Source organism: Neodiprion pinetum, chromosome 7, assembly GCF_021155775.2.
Source record: "Neodiprion pinetum isolate iyNeoPine1 chromosome 7, iyNeoPine1.2, whole genome shotgun sequence".
Taxonomy (NCBI): Eukaryota; Metazoa; Arthropoda; class Insecta; order Hymenoptera; family Diprionidae; genus Neodiprion; species Neodiprion pinetum.
This window is the reverse complement of record NC_060238.1, coordinates 22,944,332-22,963,849: the sequence shown is the minus strand read 5'-3', so window position 1 is coordinate 22,963,849 and position 19,518 is coordinate 22,944,332. Positions and strand designations below refer to the sequence as shown.

General features: G+C 40.9%; 1 protein-coding gene and 1 long non-coding RNA gene across 2 annotated transcripts; one reads left to right on the top strand and one right to left on the bottom strand.

The window, feature by feature from the left end:
* Positions 1-273: 273 nt before the first annotated feature.
* On the bottom strand, positions 274-9,229 carry LOC124223236 (uncharacterized). Its single transcript, XM_046635015.2, has 3 exons — positions 9,061-9,229; positions 2,645-4,156; positions 274-2,324 (listed from the first exon to the last, which is right to left on the bottom strand). The coding sequence occupies exons 1-3, from the start codon at positions 9,073-9,075 to the stop codon at positions 2,112-2,114; spliced, it is 1,740 nt and encodes a 579-aa protein (XP_046490971.1). The 5' UTR covers positions 9,076-9,229; the 3' UTR covers positions 274-2,111.
* Positions 9,230-17,002: 7,773 nt separating this feature from the next.
* Positions 17,003-18,067, top strand: LOC124222800 (uncharacterized). Its single transcript, XR_006884117.2, has 3 exons — positions 17,003-17,138; positions 17,736-17,768; positions 17,888-18,067. It is a non-coding gene; the product is annotated as an uncharacterized lncRNA (long non-coding RNA).
* Positions 18,068-19,518: the final 1,451 nt, after the last annotated feature.

The following is a 19,518-nucleotide window of genomic DNA, read 5'->3' as shown; positions in this document are numbered from 1 at the left end:
TACACGCCGCGCGTTATATCAATGACATATACATGTTGTGCGTAGCAAATACGTATATATACGTGTACGTGAAGATATACAGGTATTGAAATCTAGAGCAAGTTAATCGAACCAATTTTCACCCTGTGTTGTGACCTGTACAAAAATATGTATATATATATATATATATTGAATAAACACTCAAGTTCGTTTATCACGATTACCACCTAAAAGCAGGTTAACTCATTTTAATTACTCTCGCGTGAAGATCAGCGATACCAACACAACAGAAATCACAATTTAGAGTTTACGATATAAGCACCATGTTTTATTTCAAGGGTTTGAAAATAAAATGTAAATAATATATCTAGGTACTACTATAATAAAGTTTAGAGCTTTTCACGCTGTTCAGAATTGTTCGTGCAAATTTCAATAAGATTCACACGGTTTTCAGAATCTCACTTTACACTTTGTATGAATTTAGTTAATTGTTAAAATTTTTCTAATCAGCTGTGAATTATTCCAATGCTCGAATAGTGCGTAATGTTATAATGATTATCCCGAGTCAAATGATCCGATGCACTTGTGATCTGGACGAAGCGAAGAAATTCGTCAATCACAAAGAAAAAAAAAAAAAGGGAAAGTAAAATCGATCAACTGAGATCTCTGAATAATAAGTAAATAATAATACATACATACATACATGCATACATGTTACATAAATAAAGATATTAAGGCGCATACGCGGATTAGAGTATGCGATATAAGGTACGGTAGCATTTTCATAAATAAAAATTGTTCTGTACAAATTAACTGTCTCAAGGATATGATAATATTCTCCAGCGGTTAAATTCGCAAGTACTTGGAGGGGTTGGGGGGTCAAGCCTCGGCATTATTTTCTGCTCTTCTAATTCTCGAGGAAAATTAAAGAATCTTGGAGGGGTGAATTGTACCGAAAGAAAGAAAGACGGAGAAGGGGGAGGAGGGACCGCGCAAGGGAATGAGGGAATAAAATTGGCACGCGTAAGATCAGCCGCTGCTTCTTCTCGCGAATTATATACCCTGCAATTAAAACTTTTGAATGCCAGTCCACAGTTTACAAATTGAATAACTTTGAGAGCCTGCAGCTTAGACAAACTGATGGGGAATCTTGGGGGGGGGGGGGGGGGGGGGGCGAGAGGGAACGGAATAGGGAAACCTACTTAACTAATAATAGTAAGTAACGAACAAAGTTGAACTTCAATTATTCCATGTACGTGTATACTTGGCTCCTGACTACTTTTTGCACTTCGCTGCACAGTTTCGTGCCTCATGATGTGTCCAGGTATCAACTTTATGTAACTGTGCTAACCGGCTTTCACCCTCACCAACTATCACAACGTAATTTCAGGGTGCAAAATCTTCCGTCTTTTCACTCTCCTCAAGGGGATCTTCAGATCCTCGCTAACTGCGAGTAGACATGTTTTGCACCTCTTGTGACTTTTCATAATCTTACAAGGAAGGTATACCCACGTCGATCTCTCTCTCTCTCTCTCTCTCTCTCTCTCTCTCTCTCTCTCTCTGATTTGATTTCTTTTGTGACATGTTACAGCAGACTCAAAACTAAGCGACGCATACTTTTTTTTTATCTTACATTTTTCAATTTAGGAGGATGAAACCACCCTCAAAAGTAAGGGATGTCAACGGGCGATTTGGCAGTTTCACCCACTAGAACATAACATTTTTTAACTAATCCAACTGGAAGAGCGTCATTTTCTCAATTGACAAAAAATCTGGGAAACCAACCCTTGACATGTCTTAGTGTGGATGGTGGTTTCACCCCTTTAAAGTGTTTCATAGCAGATAAAATAAAATATATATGCCGCTTAGTTTTTAGTCTATTATAACATATTACGAAAGAAATCGACCTGGGATACCTTCCTTCTTAGATTCATCGTCCATTTGTTCGATCATGGCTCTCAATTAAGGAAAGCTTTGGCTCTTTTATCTCCTATCCCTGAAACTTAAGCCCCCCGAAATTACGGAGCTAAGGATCAAAGCTTGCAGCTATCGTCACCTCAGCTCCGATCCTTGGCTCGTCTCTACTTCAGGAAGATCGTTACTCAGGACAACTGAATCGTCGAGGACGATCCTTATGTTGAACGAGTCAGCTCGTAGGACACCTTGGCGTGATAACCGTTCTCATCCACGCGATATTTGACGTTCTGCACCCTTCCGTCGGGTAGAAGGACGCAATAACGTCCATTAGTAACGAGGCCATCGCGAGCTTCTTCGTGACCGAAGTCGTTACCACTTTTGTAGTCGTTCACGTGGTATCCGAAGTTGTACTTGGCCGCGTAGCCGACCTGAAAAGAAAATTCCCCAATCAGTTGATCGAAATCATCGATGATGTGGATTCTTCGAAAAGGAAATGGTTTGAATGCACCATTTCCAGCCGCCTTCGTAAGATTCTCTAGCTCCTGATTCAACTTCCGATCGCTTGGATTACGGACACAAACATTCATGACTAAAATCCAAATCTTTGAACAAGTTTTTGATCCAAGTTTTGACACTTGGTACACTAAATTTATGGGCAAGTGGCGAATATGGCCACGACTGGTACCAATGGTCACCGAAATCTCGTTCAAGGTCTTGACAACGTTCTAAACACCAAGTACTTTCTCACCCCGCTATCGGTATCCTCTCCACTCTCTTCCCGCTCCCGAACCTGATACCCCTCCCTGAGGATCCCACCTCCCTGCTTCTCCGGTTGTTGGTGTTCCTTCCGAAAGACCGTCAGCTGTTCCCGATGTTCCTGAATGACGGGAATATCCTTAAAGCGATCCTGATGAGGCTCTGATCTTGGTGTCGTGAATTCGGGTCCAAGAGTTCCGGGATTCTGCTGAGTCCCAAGGTCAAAGATCGCCTCGCCAGCTTCGCCGAAGTCCAGACCACCATTCGGGAACCCTAAGCCACTCTCAGCGAGTCCGGAATTCACATCAGCGGACGGAATCGGTGTTACAAAGGCCTGTCCGAGGTCCAAGGCGTCCTGAAGTTCCTGCTGCGGGTGGTTCACAGTCTGATCCTTGTTCAGGATAAGGTTCAGGCCCTCGAGCTGCTGCTTCGGGCTCTGTCCCAGCAGCGCGTTGAGCGCCTCGACGGTCTTCCGTTCTTCGTCGATCGATCCAAACGGCATCGGCAGGATCTTCGTCTCGTAGACTATCCTTGGTGGCGCATAGGCGACCTGTTTCGGAGCGATGGGTTTGAAGTTGGCCGAGGGTGGCGGCACCTTGTCGAAGAATCCTCTCAGCGCCTGCAGCTGAAACGGTTCCAAATCGCCCAGAGCTTGCGACAAGTCGAGTTGCACCGACTGCGGTCGCCTTCCATAAGCCGCAGCCGCGTTTATCTGGACCGGATTCAGCACCGCGAACCGCACCGGATCCACAGAATAATCCCTACGTTCCGCAACTCGCCCCCCGTTCCTTCTCACCCCTTTATTTCCCTCTCCCCTCGAGCTCCGTTTCTTGTAAACGACGCTCCGCGACCTCGTCGCTGGTGGCATGTTCGTCGACTGCTGATGTCTGGTCTTGACCACAACCTCGACGCTCTTTCGCTGACGATTTTCCGGTTCCAGGTCAACGTCCATCCGGTCCGCGAGTACGTCGAGGTTCTTTGCCTTCGCGTACGTATCCATCTGTTTGAGTTCCCGTTTCCGGGACACCTTCTTCGCGTCCCGTTCTTCCGGTTCCACCTCCGGTTTCGCACCTCGGCCACTGACCACGGAGTCGATGACACCGGCAAGGTAGGCGGAGAGATCGTTTTTGAACTCGGTTTTTTCCCTGGAGACTCTCTCTTCCAGTACGTCCTGCGAGTAGACGCTGGAGAACCGTTTCTTCGGTTCAATTTCGGGGCTGCTGGAGTTGCGCTCGTGTTTTTGGGCCGTCGCAGGAACCATGCGCAGAAACTCGTGACGCGGTGAACCACCCAGCTCGAAACGATCCTGCTGAACCTCTGCTGCGGCTTCTTTGTGACTGCAGTTCCCGTAATCGTCCAGCCGCCCCGTCGGCTCGATTCCCGGTTCGTTAGCGACTGCCTGATTAGAGGCGGCCCTCTGATGCTCAGGAGGGTCCCTGTCTGCAGTGGGCAAACCGCCGACGCAGTCTTCGGTCCTGAACAATGCCAGGAAACACACCATTACCTGCAACAACAATCGTTATCCTTAATTGATTGCAGAACGAGGGAGAGAAACGGACGCTGTGGAAGGTCCCGATCGCAAATCACACGTCGGTGAGATTCTCGTTCGCTTCTGAAATTTCGGGGAAAAGGGAGAGACAGAGGGAGAGAGAGAGAGAAAGAGAGAGAGAAATGACTTTGAGCGAGGCTTCTTGGCTGATGAACATTTTACAACCCTTCGTTCACGCTGTGAATAATTTCGTACAATGTGTTAAGGGTAGTTTCTTCACTTCTTCATTCCTTTCCTTTTTCTTATGTTTAATCTGCGAAGATGGATTACCAATGTATAGATACATACATACCTGGTGTCTAGAAATTATTAATCGCTGGTTTTACTGAATACGAGCAACGGATTAACGTTGTGTCAGTTACTTACAGTCCGGTGTAAAGAGATTAATGAAACAAGAAAGTTACGGAACTGAGGTTGAAAAATATTAAACCGAAGCTGTAATCGAGTTAGATTTTATGATTAAAAAACCTGCCTACAGCGAGAAGAAAAAAATAAATGAAAACGCGTTGATTCTTATGAGAATAAAGAAAGTTAAACTCGGCTGTTAATTGGATTATAGTTAGAAAATTCACACAATTCATGATCTTTTTGTTTTTTTAAGTTGCTAATAAACGGATCAGCTAATTGATTCAGTTCACCTATTAACGATCTGAAAATTGCTGTAAATGAATCTCCTACGCTGCAGTTTGTCATAGCGTTTTACAAAAATTGACTAAAGGAATAAAAATCGAATAGCATAATGTTACTCGACTATTGTAGGGAATAGTTTTCAGTCGAGGGCAGTCGAGAGGCAGTCTAGCCAACATAATCCACAAGCTTAATAATTAGCTCAATCAGTCGGAATCACGGCGATGCGGCCGTTCTTGAGAGCAGAATTCTCGTTACCAACGGACGACGCGGTCATTCTTCGCCATTTTCGTTCTTAATTACAAACCGAGCGGCGCGCCTCCAACTTCCGGGGCCCTCGGTAACCGCTTCAAACCTTGAAGTGGATGGGAGAGGACGGCTAAAAGGGTTATCGAAGAAGAATTGAAAACGCAGGGGATGAAGAAATGGAAAAAAAAAAGAAAAGACGAAACAGAAAAAAAATCGTATAAAAAAAAAATAATGAGAGAAGAAATGGCGGGAGGTGATTAAACGGGCTAATAACTCCTTAAGGAATAACGGGGCAAGACAGTTGTATAAGGATCGGGGATGAAATAACCGAGGGTGAAATTTTTCAACCAGCTAGCGAGTAAAGCGAGGTGATGAATTCCCTGCACCCTTTAAAAATTGCTGAACGTGGGTGGAAGGGCGAGTCGCAGGCTCGATATCAAAGCGGCTAATTATTCACTCGGTATCTCGAGTCCAGCACCGTTCGCCTTTACGAAAGGATTATTATAACGGAAGGGGATGTTGACGGTGGGAAAGGCAACTTGAACCGCGTATTTTCATACGGTAGTAATCGCGAAGTTGCGCACCGTAAAAACGATGCACGGAATACGCGACGAAACTTCGTTATACCTAATTCATTACTCATTATATTCATGCCGTCTCTACGAACAATAATCTAATTGCTTTGGCGGCTCGGAGATCCTGATAAGCTATTGTTTTACGAGTTGTTATCCAGAGTGGGTTACACCTACAATGACGTTTAATTATCCCCCAGCCGTGCACTCTGTTTTCTCTCTCTTTCTCCATCCTCAAGTTTCAGGATTTCAATTCAAGTTCTTTCACCTGAAAACTAAAACTTTACACCCACACACACACACACACACACCTTCGAATCGAGATTACACTTTTCAATGTACCGGCTCTAGTACACTTGTTCGCCTACGGAAATCCTGCCGGCTTGATCTCCATATCCAATTCAACTTCTTTCAGAAAGTTTTACAGCGAACTTTGGACGAATAATCTATCCACTTTCATATTTTTCTTCTACAGTTGAAGAAATTATCAAAATTAAGTCGAACCATGGTTTTATATTTCCGCTCATTGCAGACTTTATTTTTCTACTGAAATTATATTTTGGTGATGAAAGTTTTTCCACGCGTCAAGGCACGAGATTTTTAAAATCAAATTGATAGACAAGAGCAGGCGTACAAAAAGCTGTTCCAAAATCGTTAGATATATCGTTATACGATTCACGAGGACAAAATATCTGGCAGAGATGTATGAAAAGTTTGATAACAAGACGAAACGCGGAATCTTTACTGCGTCCGATATCGTGTTTTTCTCTCTCTCTCTCTCTCTCTCTCTCTCTCTCTTTCTCTTTATTGTTCTTTTTTATTTTTCTTTGCCTCGGGAAGATTGAAGATCCGGAATAATAATATGCTATATCATCGGCCTATCTCGACGCACGCTGACACAAGGCAAATACATCAGCGTTTATGCGAAAGAAAGTTTTTTTTTTGTACCTTGAAGAAAAAAAAAGAAACAGAAATAAAAAATATACGAAAGAATCGTGTTCGGCGAAAGAGACAGAGAGAGAGAGAGAGAGAAGGAGAGAAAATCAAGTTTTGCAGGAAAAAAATGACGCACGAAATGGAAAGCAGAAACGAAATTACAGTTTTGAACAACACCCGTCAATCCGGAATATATTATCGTTTTGCGTAACGTCGTTTGATCGAACTTCGAAAACGGAAAGAATTCAGGCATGTATCAGGATTTATTCTATGAGAAAATGGGAGCTTTCAAAATTTGAAACTCAAAATTGGAACGTAATGAAAATGTAGCATTAATCGATCAGCGGTTGATCCCAACGTGAGGAGTAAAATTTTTTTTAACTTCCAATTCTCAATTGTGGGTATTGTAGGATTTCAATTTTTCGAAACTAAGTCATAGACGTGATTCCGAAAATTTTTACCGACGTTGAAACTCTGCCTGGAATAACGAATCGCGTGTAGAATGGATTCTCATCACTTTTCCCCACGCAGGAGCAAATAGGAGACGCAATTACGAATGGATCGAGTTACTCGAATATTCCGACTGTGCTCGAACCGCGTCGGAATACCTGATACGAATAGTGTTATAATTCCGTTTGTGCATAGAGCGTCGCGACGCTGGTTGAAAAATTAATGGAGTCTCGGAAGGTTTGGAAATTAGCTTTTTTTTCGATCCCGACTAAAGTGAAAATTCAATGGGCAGTAAAAAGTTTGTAGAAAATCGAATTTAAAAAAAGTAGAAGTATCCTATTAGGGGCAGGGTTGAAATTCCGAATTTGTAAAAGATCCGAAAATGCCAAATTCCGAATTTTTTTATCGTGAAACTTGAAGTAAAGTAGTCGAACGTTGAGAAAACATCAAAGTTTCGAATGGTCCGTAACCCAACGCTAAAAATTCGGAAAGTGCAAGGTTCCAAAAGGGCGTAACTCTGAAAGGTCAAAGTTCTGAAAGTACGAAAAAGCGAAAATTTAAAAATCTGAAACATCGAAATTCCGAATGGTCCAAGATTGTCAGTTCGGTGAATTTCTGGCTTGGCGAAATTTCATCACTTTGATCTTTTTTTGTTTTGGATTTCTAATATTTTTACGTTCTTGATCCTCGTCGTTCTGATTTTCAGTTCTTCTCATTTTTTACGCCCACTCGTTGAGTAAATCACGGTGTGTGAGTATATTTTAATTTTCAGAATATCACTCTATCAAATCTTTATTTTCTGGAATTTTTCTCGATGGAAAATTTATTTTTCAGAACTTTGACCTACCGTAAGTTGAAGGGTTTCCAACCATTCGAAACTTTGTTAATTCTTCAAAGTTTGTTTTCTTTACTCGAAATTTCGCCGCCAAATAATTCGGACTTACGCGCTTTTGGATCGTTTCAGCTTCGAAATTTCAACCCCGCCGCCCTCCCCCTCATCAGCATTCGGATTGGAAAATTCGGGAATTTCTGAACCAGCTCTGGCTTCCACGAGTGAAATTTTGCTCCAGCTTAGGGGATGAAACCGCGAGGGTAGAGGGGGACGGGGGTGAAACAACGGTCCAATTTGCGCCAGGGTGCGGGGAAAGCTCCCCGCGAAACCGCGACTTCAAACCACGACAACGGGGTCAGCGTATTCATTTCGTATCCGTGGAAGGTGTTAGTCCTTCAAGGAAATCGTCCTGAGAAGGAATTTCATTATTTCGCATCTCGAAGCATCGCTTTGCCGAAGTTCGGTGATTATGAACCGAGTATTTAATTGCTCTCGTGTAGATTAAGCTCGTTGAAGAAAGAAGTCGAGAAACTTGGGTTATAAAGCTGCTCGATTAAAGGCCTTGAACTGTTTTCTCCTTAATTGATAATTGTAATTGCACGATGCGAGGATAATAATTGCGCCAGATCGAAGCTCTTGCATTAGGTAAAAGTCAAATCTTCAAATGTCAAGCTCCGTTGGTCAACAGTTTTGTTTGTCAATTACTTTACACCGATTCTCTGCAACTTTTATCGCCTTTTTAATACTCCGCGCGGCTTGCCAATATAATTGTTACTATTGTCCGAAAAGCGGGCCAACGATCGTACTTTTCTTGTAGCCTTGATCGTCCGGTTGCACAATTCCCCTTTTATCACTGCGACGCCATTGACAATTACGTCTAGGTAATGATAATTACAGCATCGTTAAAAACTTGCAATCGTCCCGGTTCGTATCGATATACCGCTAACTTCTCGAGTTATCGCCGTTAAAATAGTCCGCAATGTCTTAAATTGGGATTAAAAATGAAAAGGAAAAGAAAGCAGCCCAACAAGAGCTCGTTAATTAAGGTAAAACGTAGCAAACGTTTCGTTCATCTCCATAATTTCCCCTCGAATTTATTACACGCAATTCCGTCCCACTTGCCGATCAATTTTTGGCGAATAAAATTCGATAAAACATAAATAAAAGCGTAAAAATTGATTAATTATCCTCACCTTGAACATCAGCATGATGCGCGAATTGAAATCCCAGGAACGGCACAAACTGATGAAAATAAACGGTTGATCTCCGGGGATCCTCTCCTCTTAACCGAGTGCTTTGGGATGAACTGAAGGCGAAACTGTCCCCGAGTCGAAAGAGATTCGCGGCAGCAGCATCCCGACGTTTTTACTTTCATCCCGGCCTCTTTGGTGGGCTTTCGATTAGCCAATTCAAACAACGAACGAATCTTCTCACTGGCCGAAAGTCTCCCGCTTTCACGTCACGTGGATGCGATAAGCGATGCCGATTGGCGAACGGGTGAAAGAAGATCCTGCACGGCTAGTGTAAGGTCACGGCGAGAGGAGAGAGAGAGATTTCTCTTTCCGCCGACGAATTATTACAACCGGGACTGACTCGGAGGTTGAGGACCTTCGGTATAACCGGCAAACGAACGAAACGACTCGCCGAGCCGCCGAGTCTTTGCATTTTAATATTTATGACCGTGTTACTTACGCTATTTGCAATTGTAATAAACGGTAATGGATGCGAGTATGCTTATAAGGCTGCTGACTTTTGAGATACGGACCGCGTGGTTTCGTCGCCCTTATTTTCATCCCTCTTTCTCCGCTCGTTCCAACCCCTCGTCTTGTCTTTATATGCCCCGCATCGAGATAAATTTCCACTTGTCATTACTTTCATTTTTCAACATATAAGAAAAATATTCACGTCCTGGATGTAAAACGGAAGCCAACAGTTTCGGTACGTATAACGTGATCGTGCCTTTCTTTCATAGCTTCATCGCTCTTACAATTCAAAGCAGAAAACTTGAGCTTATTACGTTTTACTTATAAAAGATGAGTTTTTTCTTGTGATGCTTTTTTGCTTCGTATGGATAACAACCCGTGAAAAAAGAAAAAACTAGTAACAGATTATTGGTATTCTAGACAGTGAACATATTGCATTAATATTTTCCATCTTTTCGCCATTTTCATCCCTCTTTTTCCGTCTTTTCCAACCCCTCTCGTTGTCTTTATATACCCTGCATCGAGACAAATTTCCACTTGTGATTACCCTGCGTTTCTTAACCACTTTCATTTTTTTACCATACCAGAAAAACATTCACGTGTGTAAAACAGAAACTAGTTTTGTAGATGAAATCGAAGAATTTAGGTACGCGTATCGCTATACTTTTTGAAATATCTTCATTTCTCAATAGTCAGGAATGAAATGTTACTTTGATATTTTTAACGCTTCAGCCTGTGACTCTATTTCTGATTTTTTTTTTTTTTTTTTTTTTAATCTACTATCGATTATAGTTGATTGATCAAATCTGAGTTCGCGAATACGCTTTTAACAATACGTGCTGGATAATTTAAACAAGAATGAATATGTACCTGAACCGTTCCAAACCTGTTTCTTCTTTTCGATCACCTGACACTCAACCTAAATTCGAAATTCGAAATTCGAAATACTACAAGAAGGATCTTGTTCGATATTTTTTTATTTTTATACATTCAAAAAAAGTTGTAAATGATCTCTCTGTTCCTGCATTAAATTCAATATTTTTACTATCGAGAATGATTGATATCGTATAACGCAGATCAGCGGAAAAAGTTTAAAAACTAAAACAGCATATCTACCATCGCTGCAGTGATTAATTATATAATTATCGGATCGATCCGGGTGCTTTCCGAGTCAATTAACTACCGGTTCTCTTCAAGACCCAGAAACTCGACGTCAATTTTTCGCTCCATTCTAATTCTAGCTCTTTGCAATTTTGCATTCGAATATACAGACGCGGAACGCGTGGAATCTGGCAGAGAGGCAAACGGCTGCCACTTTACAACGCGCGTTACAATTTACAGGTTTGAATTAATTAACATTCTTCAAGAGTTGAACAACCTTTTCCACGAACTTGTATACACCCTCACCTCTTCCCTAACAATGTTTATTAACAGTCTACTGGACGCGGAGTAATTCGAGCTAGAAACACGGTAATTTTTCGATCTCAGGCGAAATTAATTAATCGTAGTAAAACAGGCATCGTTACAATAACATTTCAAATATATACACATTAAAATCGCAAGAGAAAGTGATACGAATAATTATTCGGTACGATTACCATTATTTGTAGGTTTCAATCAAGACCCCAAAAATCAACTTATCGTAACACCAGCATGAAATTGTCGCAATAGTTATAATTAAAAATTGAACAAAAATATTAATAACTCGTGCTAGATTTTCTGGCTACAGCTGAAAAACTGATTCTCAATTTTTAACCCGGAACAGTATTTTTCTCCACTAACAAGACGAAATGGTAATGACGAAAAGCAAAAACTTCACACTCGATATTCCGTAACTCCCTCGAAATTGAACACTGTATAGTCAACGATGATTCGCCGATTTACCGGAGCGCTATCAGAAAGCAGGTGAGAACCTTTCACCCCATGGAGATTGTCACTCTTTGATGTATTAACAAACGCAGGAGTGTGCAGTACATGTATAAACGCGCGAAATAATGGCTATGGGAACAGACACAGCTGTGGGCACAATTCCTTCTGTTCCACCTTTTCTTCAAACACCTTCCTCTCATCTCCTCTCTTCTCCTCTCCTCTCTCCCGCTGGCGCCGAGCTGCGAAAGATACTATTGTATTAGCACGGTACAAAAGAACGTTATCGGAAACCAATATCGAGAAGTAATATTTTTCGAAAGTGGGCTTTTCCCCTGTACTGTACAGGTCACATCACCACTTACGGTACTTCTCATTTGTGCTTTCGTTTCATCTCGCTTCGGTAGTATCTGTATTTTGTACACTATTTCAGCCACTTGCTGATAAAGCCAATTTATTCGTCCGAAAATCAAAACTTTCAATATCAGAGTTACCGAAAAATTTATTATCAAAAAAAAAAAAAGAAAAGAAAATGAACCGTTCAACTTGTAACTAATCGAACAATTTGCTTGTTCGACAATAAGAAAAAAAGAATAAAGTAAAATTGACAGTAAACTATCGATTATAGGGATTTATATTTGACTAATTGAAAAAATATCTTTGTTTCAATTTTAAACAGATTTAGAAGAATCTTTTTTCCATATAATGTACCGCATCAGAATTCTTTTACGGTTTTTGTTTACAATTTCGTGACGATGGTGAAACTTTTTTTTTAGAATTCTAGTATTAATACATCCGAGTATCAAATTTTTTAAATGCTTCGTCATCGAAATTGTATTGTTTGAAAAAGTTGCCGGTTGATTTTGTTTCGACGAACGAATCACAGTCAGAGAGTTCGATTTATTGAAAACGAAAATAATAAAAAAGAGAAAAAAAAGGGCTCCGCCCTTACAAAATCAAATTTCGTTCAACCCTAGACACTTTTTTCGTGCAGTTTGACTGCCGCGTTACGAGATCCGACTAAAATGGGCTCGTTCATTCGCCGTCAGCGCGTCCATCAGCGTCCGCATATCGCGGTGAATAATCGCGTTAAATAAGGGAGTTTCACCCTGGCGAGGTGCGTGTCAGTCGACGTCGCGACGCGACGCGTCGCAGCGGGAGGCGTCCGGAAAGAATGCGCGAGGGGTTTGAAAAAAATAGGGGTTGAAAAAGAACGATTAGAAACTGCCTTTCAACGGCGAGTGAAAACCCGGGATGGGGAAAACACGAGTTTTACATCTGAGTGACGAATCGTGGACGCGGCATTAACACGGTAAACAAGTACGAGCGAGGCTTTTCGTGGTTAGATAAGCGGCTGCCCCACTTTAAATATGGCCGCCTATCGGGCCTGTTCACCCTATCCTTCGATCTGATTCTACAGCTGCGCTGCGAACCTCGGCACAACTGGCTATCCTCTCGTTCTGTAATTAATTGCGGGGGATGAAAATGGGGCGGGAAAGTATCGCGCGGAAGCTCGACAACGGGCTTAGTTCGTACGTACACGCATCACGTTTTATTAAAATAATTATGGTCACATGCAGAGAGGGTAACGAGGGGTGAAATATTAGAAATTTCTTCACGGATAACGCGTGCGCGTACCTGCATGTTCGTTTACAAGTTAATTTCGCAGCGATATCGCCGCGAGTCGCGTGTCACCGTGTAATATTGTATACTACTAAGATTATACGTATATTCACATGTGCATTCGCGATACTCGACGTGCTGAATACGTGCACCGAATGCTGATACTGAGATTTAATTTCGGAGAAAGAATATCGACGCTTTGGGGCTGTACTGAAATTCGATAATTTGAAAAGTTTCGAAAGCGCTGAAATCAGAATTTTCTGCTGGCCAAACTTGAAGTGATTGAATCAAACTTTGACGAAACATCCAAGTTTCAAAGCGTCCGAAACCCGACGTTCAATGTTCCAAAAGGAAAAAATTCCGAACGGACAGAATACGGACAAGGCGTAGCTCTGAAAATTAATTTTCAATTTTCGGAAGATTTTACTCTATCGAAAGTTTATTTTTCGGCATTTTGCTCTATCGTAACTTGAATTTTCGGAACTTTAAGCCGTTGGCTTTCCGATCATTCGAAACTTTGTTGTTTCGTAAAAGTTTGATTTCTTTATTTCCGCTTTCACTTCCGCCTTCGGAACTTTTCAAATTCGAAACTTCAACCCCGCCCCATCGCTTCACGTTATATCACGTTGATCCTCGTGAAAGATTAGGAAATTAGTGAGATTCGTGGATTTCAAAATTCTCCGAACTGTACAATTGCACACATCGAGACGATTACATGTATAACGAATATAACATTATTCAGAGATCCAATCAGTTTTTCAATTCACAGACACAGACAAACATTTGTCGGAACTTTTGGTCACTTGTGGACAGAAAAAAAACAAACAAAATAACAACAACTGGAATAACGGAGAAACTTTGGTTTTTCGTTTTTTTAAAACTGGTCAATCAGGATTTCAAATATTTGTTTGAAAAATTTCGACGCTCTCAAACTTATCGATATATGAATTCTTGCAGTATTTTTAAAAATTCATCCGCAGTTCGATGAACTTTCGATTTTTGGAAAGCTCGTGTACGTTGACCACTTTTTTATGACTGATAATTGCACACAAATCTGTAATACACGTAACTGGCATTCTATTTTTTGATAGCGATCTTACAGTCAATTTAAATAATCGCGGAACGATCTTTTGCTACATTCGGAATAAAATTTGTGCAGAAATCTTGACTGATATACTTTTCATCTCGGTTACGTAAGAGGTATAAATTTCATGGGACTTTGATTACAGTCTCTTTACGGAGGCACTGATTTTCTCTCTCTCTCTCTCTCTTTCTCTGTATTCGGTCTTTCGAGCCGAGGGATGAGTAGCGTGGTGGGTTTTATAAGGGTAGCTGAACCGTGGCGGCTCATCTCTTCGTAAAGCGGAGGCTAAAAGAGATCCGAGAGTCAGTTGGATAGTGGAAATGTTAAATATGATAAGAATTGCTAATGCTTCTGCAGGAATCGCTGAAGAGAAAAAGAAAGAGAAGAGAAAATTGAGCACAAAAAACCAGAGAAAGAAGGACGAAAAGTTCTTTTTTTACCATCCAAGTTTCTCCGATAATCTTGAATTTTCGGTTTCGAACAGACCAGAACCGTTTTATTACGTGTTTTGCACGAGTTGCATGCGACACAAGCGATTCGTTGTTATGTTCGCGATCGCGGTTCTGGTTCAGAAAAATGAAAAAAGGATCCGCTTCTGTAGCGCTGAAATAATTGAAATCAGGACTCGCTTCGACGAGCTGTTTTAAATGGGATCGAAATCAGATTGGATCTCGTTACTCCCGGCTTTTAACGAATGCCTATTTCGTTTTATTTAATTGATCCTTACGCCGTGATGGGCGACGGAATCGCTTGGCAGAGAACCTCCTTAATTGTGGAGATCCTTGATTGCTGATAAACCATTAGAATTTTCAGACTGAACGAAACGGAGACAATGACAGCTAGCGTTTCTTGAAAAAAATGTATCACATTCATTTAACGCGGTGCTTTTACGACGGGTATAATAAAATTGCGTAACCGATATGAAATTGTGTTACAATTATTCCTTGTTCACGATCATAACTGTCTGCCTGCAACCGTGTTACGTAATATCATTTCTGTGTAATGATAAAAAATTTCAACCCAGTGTATTCAGGGAAAAATAATAAGTAAACGGTGTTACGCAACCTTTGCCAACAAAGAAATTATGAATAGATTTCAATAACGACTCGGATTCGAAGAAACGAGAGTAAGTCCAGCTGTTATATGTGAAATAATAATCCCAGTCCACGTGTGCGGAAAAATGATCCATGAATAATTAAATGATTAAACGAACTTACCAAGCGAAGTTCTGTGCCCCTACTCCACACCGATGTCGCCACATATTTCATAGTTATATATCGAAAAAATCGGCCCTGCACCTTTGTTTCCTAGATCTAGACATTCTTTGAAAGCGTTGCCGTTGTATTAGGGGTATGTAATCGTGTATTAGATGGGTATTTTTGGGTGGGTGTTGATCATCTCGGAAGAGGCGCTTCATACAATTATGATAGAACTTCACTTGGTAAGTTCGTTTAATCATTTAATTGTATTGCGCGTCTCTTCCTCGAGATCAACTGGTAGATGTTTAAAGCTAATAACGGCAACCAATATTATTTATTAGTTTTGTGTTATACGTTGTGTCTTAACACTACTAATGTTATTGCGAGTTCAAGATCGCTCGTGCGTAAGAATCCTTATCTCTACTGACATTTAAATGATAAAATTTTGCAAAGGTTTCAGATCCCGTTGTCCAGCCTGCAGTTTTTCTTATCGTTTCTATATCGATGTTGTTTCTTTTCGCTGCAGACGTGGATGCGTGGCGTGTGCTGCGTGCTGTAAATTTGTCCGTATTTACTCCGCTATTTTTCAATGTTAATTTGACCCATCGACTCAGGGTTTGCGATGAGACGGCTTGAAATGGTTTTTTGAACGATAGGAAGAGATCTATCTTGGAGCCTCTTGAGGTTTTTGTTCTCTCCAGATAGTTTTGTAAGGCTGATGCCGAACAAAGTTTTTCGTCTTCCGCGTAGAAGGGTATGATTAATAGCGGCTGTTTTCGATTAGCACCCGTAGTTTTGATTCCATCCGGGATTCTAATCTCGAACGCATTTCCCACTCTTTGAATATTCTCGACGTTTATTTTTGAGTATGTTTGCATCCTATGTCCCGTGATTGAGGCTAGCAGGGTAATCAGTTTCATGGTTAAATCTTTCAGCGAGAGATTTTCATTTTTTGGCAGAGACTTGAAATAATTAAGAACAATCTTTGGTTCCCAGATTGAATCGTATTTTGGTCTCGTTGGTCTCAAGCTGTGTACTGCTTTGAAAAACCTTTTGATATGGTGATCTTGTCCCACTTCCGGCCCGATAATAAGCGAAATTGCGGATCTGAGGGTGTTGAGCGACCCATGGGAGGCTCCCGTGTCGTATGTTTTTGCGAGGAATTTTAAAATATCTGACACCGTTGCTTCGTATGGAGAAATGTTATTCTCGGTACAATGGATCCACCAGCGTTTTAACGCGCCGTCATATTGTTTAAGCGACGATTCGCTTACGGATGATGTCATGATCTGGATTGCTGTTTCTGGTAATTTTCTCCTTTCGAATGCCTGTTCGATAGCTTTCCGGCAACCAGGGAAATGTTCTGCCAAATTGCGTGAGGTTCCCTGTTAGAACAAATTATTAAGTTAATGTTAGGTTTGAAGACAGTGGGCTCTGCAACGAGCATTGCCTGAAATTTGGGGTACCAGGGTTGAGCTGGCCACTCTGGTACTACTACGATCCCTTGCGCGAAGTACCAGTTGATCTCGAGGAAGAGACGCGCAATACAATTATAACAGATGCGTAAACTTCGAAATTTACCCGCCTTCCTGTCTGAATTCGCACTTGTGTTGACCAATCTAACCGATTTGGAGGTCACCGGATTGGTATGAAAGCAGAATCTTCGACCTCATCGTCACTAGATCGTTTCTGCCGAAATACTTCTACCGTATTCAAAATGAAATTACTCGCTACCGCAGTTTTCGCCGTAATGGCCTTCTTCCAACTCTACGCTGTCATCGAGGCTTCTGATTCGAGTGAGTAAATAACTGCACTGAGAAAAATTTCATTTGTTACAGTAACTAGAAAAATTTAGGAAAGCAGGTATCGTTAAAAAAAACTGTTTGAATATTGTTGGAATTACGAAAAACGAGGCACGCCTAACCATTTTGCGCTATCGTCGATCCTTTTTTGGTTATTGCAACGCAAAATCAGTTACTGAGGGTTCACTCTATTTTTTTAGTTCAACAAGGCTTTGACGTCAATTTATTGTTGCACGAGCGTTAAATTTTCGCAACAGTTGCAAGAAAATATAGCAACAGTGATCGTAATGAGAAAGAATTGTAACGGATGCTAGACTTTTCGGTAACACCTAGAAAACTAATTTTCATTTTCTACCTAGAACTATATTTTTCGATTCTTGTAAAAATTGAAAGTAGTTGAGGACTGAGCGGTAACCCTAACTAAAAATTTCTCTCAGTGTATGGCTGAAATCGGCACTTGCCAAATCGCTGAAAATCGTCTGAATAATTATATCTGATATCAGTAGTATCGGAATATTAAATTCCGCACTTGTCATTTTACCGTCTGGTTATCGTGATTTTTTTAACGTTTTGCAACCGTTTTTGTTACAGGTTTGGGTGGATACGGCGATGGTTCCAGTCAGGGTAAGCAATAAGCATAGAATACTAGCAGTCAGTTATTGACGTAAAAATTTTTAGATTTATCCATAATCGGTTTAAATTATCGTTGGCATATTCATTGTTTTGTTCGTTATTTTCTACAGCTGGACTCTCGGACGAAGGATAAATCCTTTCGGAAGCCAACTTCTGCAGGAATCCAATTGTTGTATCGATACTTTTGGAACCTTGGATTGAATACTGCTTACAACCAACCTGAACGATTCTGGCCTATAAGATAATATAATATTGTAATGACCAATAAAGCATGCTAATGTAATTTCAAATCACTTGCGCAATATTTTACCCATCACGCAACTACCGTATAGCATAATGGATCTGATAAATTCTTAGCGAGAAACGTTTCTTGTCATTATTCCGGAGCCTTTCGGTTTGGAGATAATGGTGGTAGAAGTAGCATAATAACAAATTTTCAAAGATGTGAAAATATATCTCGTAAGATTAAAAAATGTGAGAATCGATTGACAGAGAAATCAAAATGTGAAAAAGTCGAGTTAAGCAGGCCAAAATAAAGTATCGTCTGAATTAATGAGATCATAGTTACACAATAGAAGAGAAGAGAGAAAACAAATTGCCAATTTTGTGATCGTCAATCAGCTGAAAAATCATTCTAGAATTTGATAAATTTTTATTTATTTTCTTATCGGATTTTCACCACAGCTTTTTCACTTGTTAAACTCGCAAGCCACTTTGGAAAGCAGCTGCTTTAAAATCGCTCGAGATTGCTTGAAATCACGATAAATTGCGTGTAATCGCTTAAAATCGCGTGAAATTTCACGAGTATTCGCTTTTTGAAATCGCAAACCAATTTAGAAAGCAGTTACTTTGATATCGCTCGAAATCATTTGAAATCGGTTGAAATTGCACAAAATCATTTGAAATCGTATGGAATTTAAAGAACCGTGGGAGATCCCTTAAAATTACGTGAAATCGTACAAGATCCCCTGTAATCGCTTGAAATCGGACGCCTATTTACTTGTCGAATGTTGTTGAATGACTTTGGAAGGCAGTCGCTAAAAAATCGCTTCAAATCACCTCAAATCATTTGAAATAATTAAAAATCATAGCAATCGCTTGTCACCCGATCTATGAGTGACCACCCCCTGTCTTGAAATATTACAAAAAGAGGGAGTGTTGTTAAGAAGAACAAGAAATACCACGATTTCACTCCTACACAAGTTTGGCAACAGTCTTTGCTTTGCTGCGTCGAATTCGTGCTTCGACGTGATCGGCAATAATGAGAATTGATGGATGAGTTCCCGGCGGCGGTTATTTCCTCCTCTCCTAGTTTTTTTCCGCAACTCATTTACACCGCGTCTCCTCGTCAGCTCGTGCGGCTCGTCGACGTCTCTTTGGATCTTTTGACAGTTCACCCCCGGATGCAAATTTCAAGCGGTTCGTTCAGCTGCTACTTTCAAAAAATGCAGACGCACGAAATTCGATTAACAGCATACGCTCTAGCAAAGTGATGCTCGTCAATATTCACCTCGGTGATGGATTATTTTATTGAAGCGAACGGCACGCCTGCACGATCATCCCTTGAATCGGGTGATCCTCACTTCAAATTTAACCCTCCGATCAAACGGAAGGGAAGAAAAATGGTGTATCCATTTTTTTTTTTTTTATTTTTTATTCAAGCCGCGGTTCAAAATAGTTTTGAAGCATTTTTTTTTTTTTCTTTATTTTGCTCTGATTCTTCAAAAATCTGCCTTCAATG